At 56.0% G+C, this 13,975-nt stretch overlaps 1 protein-coding gene across 1 annotated transcript in view; it reads left to right on the forward strand.

The window, feature by feature from the left end:
- The first annotated feature begins 5,552 nt into the window (after window positions 1-5,552).
- Window positions 5,553-13,975, forward strand: part of Lama5 (laminin subunit alpha 5) — a 47,971-nt gene continuing 39,548 nt past the window's right edge. Inside the window, exons 1-2 of the mRNA XM_021646337.2 lie at window positions 5,553-5,922; window positions 9,494-9,646. Of these exons, the coding sequence (XP_021502012.1) occupies window positions 5,605-5,922; window positions 9,494-9,646 (471 nt within the window). The 5' untranslated portion in view covers window positions 5,553-5,604. The remainder of the gene's footprint in view (window positions 5,923-9,493; window positions 9,647-13,975) is intronic.

Raw genomic sequence — 13,975 nt, forward strand, 5'->3', positions numbered from 1 at the left:
ATCAACCAAACATGGCATATTAAGTTACAATAAGACTAGGCTCATTGTTTCATACTAAAGCTAGACAAGGCAACCCAGAAGGAGGAAAAGAGTCCCAAAAGCAGACAACAGAGTCAGAAACAGTTCCCAGTCCCACTGTTGGGAATCCCATAAGAACACCAAACCACACAACCATAACATATACGCAGAGGACCCAGGTCAGACCCATGCAGCCTCCCTGGCTGTTGGTTCAGACTCTGTGAGCCCCAGTGAGCTCTGGTTCACACTGTCACTATTAATGGCCTTCACAGCATAGGCTGCTCCCTGCTGCCCACTGATGTTGGTGTTAGTCCTTTCAAACGATGCTGAACCTTCTTAGGGACCACAGGGAACAGCTTGCAGCACCAGCAGACTCAGGGAGAGCACACTGTCCTCCCTGACCTGGGACAGCACAGCCCTTCTGTGTTGGAATAAAGACTGAAGGCCGCTTTGCTGATAATGCAATACCCCATGATCCTTGTGAGTGAGAACCAGGCCCAGACCCATCTCCCAGTATGAGGAAGGATCTTGGGGTCCTTGGAATGACTAGCCCCTAACGTGGCCTTGAGCCACTCAAAATATCATAAATAAAGTGCTGAGTAAGAGATTGCGGGAGGGCTCTGGGTGCTCTGAGGTAGGGAATGATTTCAGGGCACAGCTAGGGAAAAGATACAGTGCTTCTAAGGACAGTGAGGAGGGGTTCCCAGAAGACATGGGGTAGATCTGGGGCCAGGACAGGGGCACTTGTAGGCCTGAGAAGCTTCTGGAGGGCCAGCCCTATGGAAACTTCAGAACTAGGGTGTGTCAGCTTGGGGGTTTGGGCTACCTGTGCCTTCCAGCTGGCCCTTTTTCTAGCCCAGCCCTGCTCTGCCAGAGCCACACCAGACCCTGCTGCTGAGTTTGACATGTCTGGGGAAGCACTGGCCAGGGAAATGGAGTGTCAGAGAGAGTGAGAGAAAGAGAGAGACAGAGACAGAGAGATACAGACAGACAGAGACAGATAGACACAGAGACACAGACAAAAGCAGAGAGATAGAAACTGTAACAGAAACAGATAAACAGAAATAGAGATAGACAAAGATGGATGTAGAGACAGAGAGAGGCAGAAAGCAGCCTGAGAATGTAACCCACCCAGCGAGTCAGAGAGAAGCGAAGAGTGTTAGGAAAGATGGAGCAGATGCTCTCAGCAAAGAGCAGAGGCTGATGGGTATGTGTGAGGTAGGCTGACCTCCAGTTCTGACTTTTGCCAGTGCAGAAAACCTGGCACAATTTGAGTTTAAGGACCCGGTCCATCCTCCTAAAGCTGGTGAGAATCCTGTTGGGTGGCTCTTCTGCTGGGCTGAGGCCAGAAGGCCAGGGTTATGCTCATGGGAAGCAGTCAAACAGCTTAGGAAGCCTTGTTCCTGCTGTACTCTCAGGAGAACATTCCTCTTGAGCGTAAGGCCTCCTGCCCATATAAGGCTGCCTGTGGGCACCTCTCACAGGCCCTCACCCCCACCTACCACATGGGAGCCCGTTTGACCAGCCAGGACAAGGAGGGGCCTGTTGGAGCATTGGTACTGGGAGGGGGTACAGGGCAGCTTTGGGGATGAGCGCAGCATCCCTGGGTGCTATCAATCTCCCTTTATGCTCAGAGATCCCTCTTGCTCTCTCCTTACAGGTTTGAGCCTCAGGCTTCTCAGGATACTGTCTGGGAGGTGGTAGGATATAGGGTTTCTCTGTGTAGCCTTGGCTGTCATTGGCTGTCTTTGTAGGCCAGGCTGGCCTTGAATTCACAGAGATCCACCTGCCTCTGCCTCCCGAGTACTGAGATTAAAGGCATGTGCTACCACTCTCTGTTTGAACCCTGAATTTTGAGCATCACATTAACCACTGCACAAGACCTCCCTAGGTTAGGTAACTGTTCAGAGAAGGGTACACTTATAAGGCATCCAGCTAAGGTTACACCTTCATCCCACCCAGAGAAGAGGGAGAGAAACCTTGAGGAGCCTTGTGTAAAGCCTGGGACCTGAGCCACCGTCTACCCCACCTATCAGGTCTCCACCCATGTAGCAGTCTGCCTTGGGTCAGCTTGAAGTGGTTACAGAGAGTTCTGGGCAGGGACCAGAGCTCAGTGCTTACAGAGGTTCTGGATCTGCTTGGACTCTTAGGTTCTTCCTACGGTAATGAGTCAGTGTACTGTACCTGTACACAGGTACACACACATCTTCATGGTGCCAGGGCTGAAGGTTCTAAAGAACCATGAGGGCAGACGTCCTTGTGTGAAAAGCAGCCAGAGACTGTTTCCAGGCCAGAGAGGTCTAGTAGCCCTCGGCCTCACCCTTGTGGGGGCAGGAGCCTTTTGGGAGGTTAGGTCAGGTAGCTGCCGTGGGGAGGGGTCTTAGGCTACCATGCCTGCTGACCTCCAGCTCACCACGCTTCTCAGCTCTGGACTGGGTCTCACAGTGCTGACGGAGGTACGTGATGTGCTACTCTGCCAAGCAATGGCCAACAGAGACCAGATGCGGCCCTTTGGGTTTACGACATCCTGATGTCAGCTTCTCAGGCCTGTGACTCCTTTTGGCATCTGTCCAGACTGAATCTTTGGAGGACAGAGCTGGATCTTGCTGACAGCGGCTTGCCAGAAACAGCCCTGCCACTGGCTCCTGGCTATGTTCCATGGGCAGGGATAGAGGTTCCGCTATTGGCTCCCTGAAAGGGCCTCAGAGCAGCCATGAGACATGGAATGGGGCTTCCATACTGGCTTTTCTCCCAAGCCTGCCCCTGTGGAGGCACGCACCCTGGGCCTTAGAACTGGACCCTCTTTCTGGCTTGTCCAAGCAAGAAGTAGCTAAAGCCAGCTCTCTTTCAGGGTGTGGCAACCACATAAAGGCTAGGGCCTGTCTGCTGTTGTTTGTGATGCCTGAGTGTAAGCAAGGGGGTATCCCCTTGTCCTCTGTGGGGTTCCCCAGGGGCCCCCAAGGTGCACCTCTAGGGTTGCAACAGATGGTTCATGTCCCGTTTTGTTTCCAACAGCTGCCCCCAGGCTGAATGGCTCAGGGGCTGATGTGTACCCCTGGAATGCTGTTGGAGTAGGACTCTATGCCAGGGCTGGGAGAAAATATGCCAGGCTCTTTCCCACCAACTGCAACTGACCCCTTGGCCTTCCTCTGAGCCTGGGCTTAAGTGAGGATTACTCCTGACACAGGTCCCCTCTCTTGGCCAGCTTACTCCTTACCTCATAGGCACCCTCACCTATAGGTACAGGGCAGAACCCTCTGCTGTTGTCTGGCCCGTCAGAAGAAAGGGGTCAGCTTTGGGGGCTGGTAAAGAAAAGATCCCAGGAGGTATATGCCTGAAAACAGAAGTAGCTGACCCAGTTCCTTCTCTCTTTAGAACTGTGTGCTATTGACTGCCTCTGTCCACGCGGCCTCAGTTTCTCTGTCCACAGGGAAGAAAACTGGCTGGGTTGCCTGTGACACAAAGGAAGTGGAAGGAAGATACTGGTCACTGTAGTGGTGACTAGAAGTGGACCTGGTCATCGGGAATGGGGGAGGGGTGAGCACAGAGGTGGAGTGGTCAGAGAAAACCACCTCCCAGCCGACGCTCCTGGGGTAGCTCCTCCCACTCCACTCCCAGCTCCAGCTGCTCCCTCCTGGCCCAGGCGGACCAGCTGCCACAGGGTAGGGGCAGAGTGTGGACACCTCAACAGTCCTGTGCCACAGTGTCCTCTGCCCACATCACCCGCCCTTGCCAGTTGCTCCTGGGGCAGCTGTCTGCTGGGAAGTAGCTAGCTTGGGGTTAACCCTCCTGGTGCTGGCTGCTGGGCTGACTCAGCACATTCTGAGGCATCTACCCCTCTCTTTGCACTGGCCAGTCTTCTGAGACCAATCCAAAGTACAACTGGCCTGGCCACTAGGGGGCTCAGAGAAGTCCTGGTACAACCTTTGCCCTCTAGACCCTCAAGAAATTTCACATGAAGTCAGCAGGTTACCAAAGTCTGGCAGTCACTCTTTAGTATTTTATCTCTCACCCTCAGGCTATTAGGACCCCCAGCTATCAAAGGGGATAGAGCCGGGAACAGCCTCCTGATGGGCATGGTGGACCTCTGGGCAGTAGCAGGGTGGGGCCAGCCATCTGGGAACCTGCTACTGCCCCAGCTGTGCCTCACACTCGGGTCATAAATCAGCTTCCCAGCCTACTCTACTGAATTCCAGATTCCTCCCCTTCTCCCGCCCTCCCTGGGGCCAGCCCCTCCCCCACACCAAGCCTTTGCAGCAAAGGGAAGCGGCTGCCTTGCCCTCCTCCAGGTGGAAAATTAATAGTGAGGCTATAGAGGAATTCCGGGGAGGGAAAGTGGAAGGATCCAGGGAGGGCAGCTTGTCTTGACCTCACGTTCTCAACTACAGACAGATCTTCACAGCCCCTCTTAGGGTTTAAGATTTGGGAGGATATGAGGGTGGTGCAACCTTTCCTAACAACTATGGGGCAGGACCCTGCCAGGACACGATGATGGCCAGTGTGTCAGGAACTCACTTGAATCCTTGGTGGCCCGGCAAGATGGAAGTCCTACCCACAATGTGAGATAATGGCCTGGTTGGTCTGGCTAGGAGACTGTGTCCCATTCCTACTCCCTCAAGGCTTTCCTGGAGACTAGTTTGGCCCTAGCATCCAAGGGGAGGTGATGCAGTGGCTGTGGCTGGAAGCAGAAATGAGGCACACAATCATCGTAGCTCAGTTTCTAGGACTTTCAGTGTTAGCAGCATGGGCTCAGAGTTTGGCAGATCAACTGCAGCCCACTGTAGCCCAGGAACACAGCAGCCAGAGGCACGGCTTGCTCAAAAGATGGGTGACCAAAGTCTCCCAAGGAGCCTATCAGACTGGCTCTTACAGGCCAATGAGCATCCTTGGAAATGCCCTATGGGTGGGCACCTGTGCCATTCATTTGCTCCTGTACTAACCCCCTATTGCAGAGGATTTTAAAGCCAAAAGGGGTAGACAGCGCTAAATCTGACCTAACAATGAAGGAAGCAGGGGGGTTCTCCTCCTGTCTGGTCTTTTCCAGACCATTTTCAGAGCACATCCCCTCTGAGTCCCCACCCACGGCTACACACAGTTTATACAAACACCAACAGGGAAGGGAGTAACAGGCTGCGGCAACCGGGAGGCGCCAGGTGGCTGAGACCTGTTTGAAGTTAGGGAAACAGAAAGGGGAGCCGCTGGGCGGGTAGAGGCAGGCCTGGCGTGCTGGGGTCCTGCGCATCCAGGGGAAAAGCAGGGGTCTCCCTAGGGATCGAAGTCACGACCTGGGGGAGAGGAAAGGCTCAGGAGCGCCAAGTTCCTAAGGCCTGGCACCGGGCCAGCAGGTGTCCCAGGCAGGACTCTGGTCTGATCGGGGTCCGAAGGGTTAAGGTCCCCAAGCTGCCCCCTCCCTCGTGCCCTTCCCCAACCCCCTCCCCGAGGCACAAGGCTCGGGCGCCAGGGCGGGCCGGGGCGGGGCCTGACGTCCTCTGACAGGCGGGGCCAGCCGAGCCGGCGGCTCCAAACTAGACTTGCCGGGATCCAGCGGCGCGCGCTGTGCCTAGAGCCGCTGACCCCAGCAGGAAGATGGCGAAGCCCGGAGGGCGGCTCAGCGCGGGGAGCGCACCGCGCGCTTGTGGCTCCCGGAGCCCCGCGCCGCCGCCGCCGCCGCTGCTGCTGCTGTTGGCTGGGCTGGCGCTGTTAGGCGAGGCGCGGACTCCCGGGGGCGATGGCTTCAGCCTGCACCCGCCCTACTTCAACCTGGCGGAGGGCGCTCGCATCACCGCGTCTGCGACCTGCGGAGAGGAGGCCCTGACGCGCAGTGCCTCACGCCCCACCGAGGACCTATACTGCAAGCTGGTTGGGGGTCCGGTGGCCGGCGGAGATCCCAACCAGACCATCCAGGTGAGCGCGGGGAGGAGGAGTTGGTTACACCATCCTGCGGTGTTCCTATGCTAGCGCCCAAACCCTGCTGACTCTTAAGGGCTCCCTCTGTGCTCGGGAGAGTATAAGTACCGACTCTCCCACCAGGACTCCCTGATCCCATGTTTTGATGGACTAAGAGGGACCCCAACGCAGCTACCGAAACTCGTGCAGAAACTGCACGTGCCTCTGGAAGAGCCAATGAAGTGTCCGAGTCGCGGACCGAGGGCCCGGGGGCCGGTGAAGCTCGGGTTGCGGTGTGTGTGTGTGTGTGTGTGTGTGTGTGTGTGTGTGTGTGTGTGTCTAGGCAGGAGGGGACCGATGATCAGTCCCTTGCAGCCTAAGTCCGGGATCCCTGCGTGGGCGGGACTTGGCCTGGGTGCCCGCTGACTATGAGGAGGGGGCGGGAGCTCCTTTTCCCCCCTGGGACAGGCTGGAACCTGTTGGCCTCCCGGATGGGGACGGAGTGAGCGCGGAAGCCGCGCCGGCGCCGTTTCTCCTGGTGTTGGATCTCTCACTGCCCTAGCCAAAGAGTTAAAGCTTCTTTACTAAGGATCTGGGAACTTCGGAGGGGGGTGGGAGAGAGCGGGCAGGCAAAGTTTTTACAGTAGGGGAACACCTGTAGGCCATCCGGGGCAGTCCCTTGCAGAGCAGGTGGTACGTGGATTCTGTACCTAAAGACTCTCCTGAGGCCTGCCCTTCTGGCTGAGCCTGCAGGTGAGGTGGGCTAAGTAGTCCCGCCGAAGGACCCTTGCCTCATGTTAGGGTGTTAGGAGAGTCGGGAGCCATAAGGGCCTAGTAACAAGCTACCTCCTCTAGGGACCTGCTTCCACCTTCTTGAAAGGAGGCTCGTTGGGGGCGGGGGGAGTAGCTGAAAATGGATTCGTCGGGGCGGAGAAAGAGGGGAGAAGTGAAAAACTTTAGTTCTGTTCACTGCTTACCTGGCCACCTCCCTCCTTGCCTGCCGGCTGGGCCCTTCCTTGAGCCTCTGCTGGGAGGAGGGAGTTGAGAAGGGCCGGGCTCCCTGTGCTGTTTCCCTTGGCAGTCGGAGAGTAAGAACAGGTGTGGGCCATCAGAGGCAGACTCGGAGACAGGGAAACTGAGGCCCAGAAAGGTACGAACACCTGTTTTTGAAGGGCAGAGTAGGCGTCATCTGAGGGGAACAGTTGGAAATGGAGCGTCCCTTGGCCTGTGGTCTTCTGTATATCGTGTCAGGGAGCTGTATCTTAGAAGGGGCCCCAGTAGGCACCTTCCAACCTGACCCAGGGGGACTGCCCGGGCTCTCAGGGTCCTCCTCTCTGCTTACATAGCAATTGTTATTCCCCGGGAAGGGTGCCGCAGTCCTTTCTCACATGAGAGAACACTGTTCCCTGCTCAGCCTGTGCACAGGTCTTCCCCCAGAGGGTCACAGCTCGGATGCATGACCCTCACTACCTCCCTACGAGGTGAAGATCCAGCCAGGTGGTCAGAGGTCACAGCCCCTCTCTGCCGCACCTCCTTGGTGAGAAGGCAGAAGTAGCAGCTGCTTCCTCAAGAGCCCCCAATCAGAGGAGCTAGGCAGGGCACTCACAGCATGGCCCAAGGAGCCAGGGACCCTTCATGGCCACAGAAGAGGGACTAGGCATCCCAGGCATGAGGCTGGGTGAGTCCCACAGGGCCTCTGGGTAAGATAGAGTGTGGGTTGGCACTCTTGTCCTCCCAGTGTCAGGTGGGCAGCAGAAGAATTCTGCTGGCCTCTATTTGGGGCAGTTGGTGACTCACTGGAAGGGAAAGTCCTAATCAGCCTATGTTCCTAGTTCTGTTCCTGGCAGGACCCTCTGCAGCAGGGGGTTGGAGGAAGCCTGCTTTCCCAGCCCTGTCTGCTGTGAGCCAGAGGTCAGTGGGGAAATCCAGGCCCCCAAGGGGGCTTGGGGCTTGCTGCTCAGTGAATAGCTGATTGGAGATTCCCAGTGTGGTTTCCTAACTCGCTGTTGGCTAGAAGGGGGCACACGCTGGCTTCCCTGGACTCCTAGAAAACTAGAGGCCTACCTTGCACCCTTGAGCCTGGGCCTGACTTCTGGGGGGCAGTATGGTCATGTTCCACATGGTCTGGACTATAGAGGCATGCCCACTCTACCCTGCTTGGCACCCGTGGGGCAGGGTCCTGTTAGCAGACCCCTTGGGTTCCTGCTCTGCTTCATTCTGTGGCTCTGAGAGCTAAGGATGTACAGGTTGAAGTTAGGGGATTAACATTTAGGTTTGACAGGCTAGCCCACTTAGGTTCACCCTTGTCTTTGGTGGGCCAGAACAATGCCCACAGGCTGACATCTAGACCAAGATCAGAACAGCAAGCACCAAGGCCTCCACAGGCTGCCTGGCAGGAGCTCCCCAGATGTCAACACCTGTGGTTCTGATAGCAGCCAGACAGCTCTAGGAATGGACACACAAGGCAAAAGTCCCGAGCTAGCTGGACTTACAGGGAAGGCAAAGCCTACTGTATGCAAATAGGGGCTGGAGCCTCAGTTGCCACTAAGACCTCCTAATTGGGCAGGGGTCTCCTATACCCTAACCTCATTGGAAAGAAGTTCTGTACCACACCCTCAAGTCTCGGAGGAGTGGGGTCACTTTCTGGGTCTCTTGTCAGTGTCAAGCCTCCAGGCTGCCTTTGTGTAGAACAGGTTTGGTCTCCCTGTGGAGTATAGGGGGTGGGGTGGGTGGCGGGGGGGGGGGCTCTCTTGGCCAGGATCCATAGCCCCGCCCCACCCCCCACCAGGAACAGCAGACCAGGACTCTGCTGGGACTTCCTACAGGCCCCAGCAGGTGGCTCGGCTGTGACTGCAGCAGCTGCCAGGGCCCTTGTGTGATCTGCTCATGGCGGTGGCATCTTGAACTGTGCAACATAATCTCTACCCTCCAGATGGGGACACTGAGGTTCCCAGGGTGCTTGCCTTGGCTTTGTCCCAGAACTCAGAAATGGCAGATGGGAGCCCAAAGCTACTCCTGCCACTGCCCACTTGGAGACCCAATCTAGGAGATACTAGAATGCTGCTTCGGGGCCTCCAGGCAAAGACTGGGAGTTGGGGGACGTCTGACTCCCCAGGGAACCCTCTTCCGCAGATGAACCCTCTTCCTTATTACTCTCTCATTCCCCACCCCCAATCCCATACTTTCAGCTCCTTGTGGAATTCCTTGCAGTGACCAGCAGGGAGGGTGGTCACTGGGAGGGGTGGAGAGTGTCTTACCTGCTTTTGCCTCCTTTGCTCTTCGGCTACATCGATCCTAGAGCCTTTCCAGGAGCCACCTGTCTGCCCAGAGTATATATACTCACTTTACCTTGAAGGCCTCTGAGACTTACCTTGATTTTTCTTACCTTAAGCAGGTGTCCCCTACTGGTTTTTCTGTAATGTGAGCCATACCTCTTGAATTGATTTAATAACCGAGAGATGAGGATCTGAACGTTGAGGGTTGAGACCAGCTTGGTGGGACCCAGGGTTCATACGGTGGGATGGTGGCTCTACAGGAGAAAGGGGGGTGCTCAGCCCTTTTTGGTCATCTGGCCATCTTCTTCCTGCAGGGCCAGTACTGTGACATCTGTACAGCTGCCAACAGCAACAAGGCCCACCCTGTGAGCAACGCCATCGATGGCACAGAGCGCTGGTGGCAGAGCCCACCCCTGTCCCGTGGCCTGGAGTACAATGAGGTCAACGTCACACTGGACCTGGGCCAGGTAGGGTTCATTTTTGTCTATGCGGCTTCAGCCACAAAGCTTGCCTTGGGCACAAGACAATGGGTGAGGTCACCATCCAGGGAGATGGCCTTGGGCAGGGCTGCTGGGAGCAGGGTCAGCACAGGCAAAGGCCTAGTGGTGGGCATCTTTGTGCTTCAGTGTCCCTGGATGGACATGGAAAGTGGGGACTGAAAGGGACACCACCAAAGGCCATACCAGAGTCGGCAGGGGAAAAGTGCTGAGTGTGTACAGGGAGGCGTGGCCAACCTGCTTTGGGGCCCCTGGTGCCCTCTCAAAGGCACCCTCTTGTTTACTCTGAGGAATTCCTGGTGGAGATGGGAGGGGCACAGGAATGTGGAGGAAGCCTGGTAGAAATGGACATTCCTGAGATACCTATGTTCTGGTGACCACCTTCAGGTCAGGGGATCAGTGGCTGAACCCAGATTGTCAGCTCTGAACCCTTATAAGCCTCCAGGCTCCTGTTCAGGCAGGAGGGTAGATCAGGCTCTTTCTAGGTGATGAGCAAGTCACCCTAAGGGGAACAGAGCCTAGGGACTCTGGTGTGACTCCAGGACCAGGCCACACTCACGTAGCTGTGTCTTAGTTCGTTGAGATCCTGACTTGTGGGAGTGGGGCCATATTAGGGCTCCCTGAAACCAGAATAAGGGTGTGTGTATGAGGTGAGCTGGGGCTGGCTACATGGTTGGTCCTATAGACTTGCCATTCTGGCAGGCCTGGGTCTCCATTCCTGCCACAAAGGGCTGGCCTCTGCTCCTTCCTGGGCCTGTGTGCCTGCTGCAACCTGAGGTTGGGGAGGATGAGAGGCGGGCAGACTAAATTGGGTCTCCACAGCCAGGCTGCAAGGGACAGATAGGTACCTGCTTCCCCACATGGTAGGCTGTGGACAGGCAGCTGGAGTCTCAGCAAGTGGTCTTCAGGGTAACCTGATTCACAACTATGTTCTAAGCCATGCTGTGGTGGCACACGCCTTTAATCCCAGTTCTCAGGAGGCAAAGGCAGGCAGATCTCTGAGTTTAATGCCAGCCTGGTCTACAAAGTCAGTTCCAGAATAGTCAGGGCTACACAGAGAAACCCCGTCTCAAAAAAAAAAAAAAAAAAAAAAGAAAAGTAAAGAAAACCCAAGCAAAACAAACAAACAAACAAACAAAAAACACAACTGTTGCAGCAGCCAGTGTGGGAAAGAGGAGAAAGGGAGGTGGCAGCTGCCCTTGGGCTGTCTGGTTTGGTCTTGAACTGGTCCATTTCGCTCATCTCTCAGCTTTCCATTGTCTCAATTCCTGTACCCTGGAGTCTAGGGGTCTCTGGAACCCCTTAAGCCTAAAGCCACTTTCTTCTCTGACACAGCAGTGGGGCACCCATGGGAGGGTGTGTATGTGAATTGTCGCTTGCTGGGGGCAGCAAGGGGGTTCTCATGCGCTCCTTCCAGTCTTGCCTGGCTGGGCCTAAGGAGGCTGGGGTGAGGTAGTGCTGGGGAGAAGGGGCCCTATCTCCATGGCAACCCCAGATTTCCTACGGAGCTGGTGGGCACTGTGCCCAAGTGCTGTGTGGGAGGGGATGAGGGCAGTGGACTGCCTTCCTGACAAAGTACAGACTCTGCCACCTCCAGGCCTTAGGGCCATCCACACATCTGTCCATTGGGCCATGGGTTGTTCCAAGCTGGGAGAGAGCTTCGTGCATCTTGTCTCTCTACGCCTCAGTTTTACCAGATGCAAAATGACGCAGGGGAAAGGGAAGACTTTCCAGCTACGGTTGAGAAGAGGCCACCATGAGTCTTCCCCTCCCCCCCCCCCCCCCCCCCCGCTGTCCACTACAGCCTGCCATTGCTGGCCCAATGGCTGCCAGCCCTGGTAGGGGCAGGACACTCTAGGATAGGGCCAGGCAGAGTGACTCCAGCTCTTCATGGGGGAAGTTCTTCCTGGGTTCTGTGATGCAAGCTTGGGAGGTCCTCCAAGGCGCTAGCCCTGGGCTGGGGCTCCTTCAGGAAGCATGAGGAAGCGCCTGGCCAGCCGCCTTTGTTCTGGTGAAAGCGGATGCCCTGGGAAGGGGGTGGGGGTGGCTGGCAGAGAGCCTTACAGGCTGGGGAGGGCGGGCTGGGTTGCTGGGCTGCCCTGAATCTTATGCCTTGGTGTGTGGGTCCAAAGCTGCTGTGGGCTTGGAAGGTTGGTCCCCGTGGAACCTGTCCCTGAGCAACCAAGACACCTGGAAAGACACCTACGAGAAACTGGGCACTTATTGCATTTTGATAGAGGATTCTTTCTGTTGGGGAGGGTCCCCAGGAAGAGGTTCCAGACGAGGAGAAAGGAAACTGACTTGCCAAGGGTTGAAGGGGGCTCTTATATCTCCTTGTGTCTTCTGGAAATTTCTGGGGCCCAGTAGTCAGGTTCCCATCTTCCTCTTTGTAGAATCAGACCCTGTACCAGAGAACCATGGCAACCTCCCCAGTGGGCAGCGATGAGCTGGCAGGCCCCGGTCCGTGTCCTTTCTCCATCACCCGTCTGGAAACCTGGTCACACAAGGCTATCAGCTACAGTTCCTCTTTATCTGTAGTACCAGCTACCCTTCCCAGGCCAGCTCAGAGAGGTGAGGGGTGTTAGTCTCCTTCCTGACAGGGCCTTGGTTCTCTCTTGCTATTGTGCAGGCTACTCAGGTCCTAGTCCCCAAAGGCCCTGAGTTGCAGGACACACTGAGGTGCCAGGCTAAGGACAAAGAAGGGTTGGAGTATACAAGGACACTAAGGGTACTTAGGATGAGGACTGAGCTGGTTAAAGTTAAGGCCAGGGTGAGGGTCCTGTGTCTCAGGGATGGCTGCATGAGCTGGATCTTGCCTTCTACCCCAAGTCCTCTTCTCTGTGACCGGGAGAACAATGTGTCACGCCACCTGCCATGGCATGGCGGCACACTGATTGTCAGATGTTCTGCAGGCCTGCCCTGTCTTGCTTCCCTCAGGCTGGCAGGGTTGGGGCCCTGTGGACAGGCCTGTTGGTGTCAGGCTGCTAGTGGTCATGAGGCTGAAGCTTCTGGCAGGACTCCCTGGGCCTGGCTGGGCACACATCCATGTGGCCAATGTCCTGAGACCAGTTGGCTTGTCCAGGGAAGTGGCAGGAAGTATAGCCGTGGCCAGGCTTAAGTTACAAGTTACAGGGTCCAGTGGCCAGGACAGGTGCAGGGTTGTGGCAGCCTGACTCCTTTGGGAGAGTCAGTACTCCCAGGGAGAGGATAGAGTAGGGTTCCTGAAGACAGTCCTCAGACCAAGCCTGAGCTGGGGCCACCCTCTTTCCCTCACTGGCTTGCTTCATGTCACACTGCATACCTCTCCCTCTACCCCGCCCTTCCCTCTAATCTCCTCTCCCTCCCTCTTGGTCGCTTTGTCTATCTGCCACCTCTCCTCTCCCCTTCTTTCTCCCCGTGCTAGCTTCCTGTACCTTTCCCTCCCCCATTTTTACTTCTAGCTCAGATGAGGACCCAGCCCAAGGTCTGTTGAGTACTCTGGCTGCTCCTTTACTGCCACACTGGCACTCAGTAGCACATAGGCCTACGCCTTTACTCACTCTGAATAGAATGATGCACACTCCTGTGTCACCCCCTTTGACCTCCCCCCAGTGTGCTGGAAGCCCCCAAAGGCTTCCTGTTTTCTGTGGTTTTAAACAAACTCGGCTGTGCAGGCCTCTCCTCTGGCTGTACCTCTCAGTGGAGACTAAACTGTTTGGCTTTCAGCGGTGGGGGGTCCTACTGGGATCAGCTCTACTGCGGCTGCTGCACTAGTTGACCTTCTGGCCTGACCTGGCTGATCCACAGGGAGGAGGGGCAGAGAGCTTGGGCCTGCTGGGGTGTTCAGGGCAGGGTCCCTGAGCCCATCCCTGAACCCCTGTTGCTGTGCAGGGGCTGTTTGGCAACTGCTTAGCTGGGACCTCCTGGTTGACAACCTCTTGTTCCCCTTAGAACCAGTCTTTCTGCTGTGCTTAAGACACACCTGCAGCCCTGGGCAGCTGTCTGTTCTTAGTGTATGCCACAGTTTTTGTTTTTTTATGTATTTTCTATGAGCTAGCATCTCATGTAGTCCAGATTGGCCTTGAACATGTTATGTAGCTGAGGATGACCTTGAACTCCTTGCCTCGGCCTCCCAAGTGCTTGCTAAGATTACGAGCATGTGGTACCACACCGGCTTCTGTCCTATGCTTTCTCTGAATTATTGGATGCAGTCTGCCCAGGCCCTCACACATGCCAATAAGCAGGCACTCCATCACCAAGCTGCGCCCAGCCTCCATTTTATGTTTTTTATTTCTGATTTTGAGTGGTGGGCGTGCATGG

The sequence above is a fragment of the Meriones unguiculatus genome, chromosome 4, assembly GCF_030254825.1.
Source record: "Meriones unguiculatus strain TT.TT164.6M chromosome 4, Bangor_MerUng_6.1, whole genome shotgun sequence".
In the NCBI taxonomy this organism is placed as follows: domain Eukaryota; kingdom Metazoa; phylum Chordata; class Mammalia; order Rodentia; family Muridae; genus Meriones; species Meriones unguiculatus.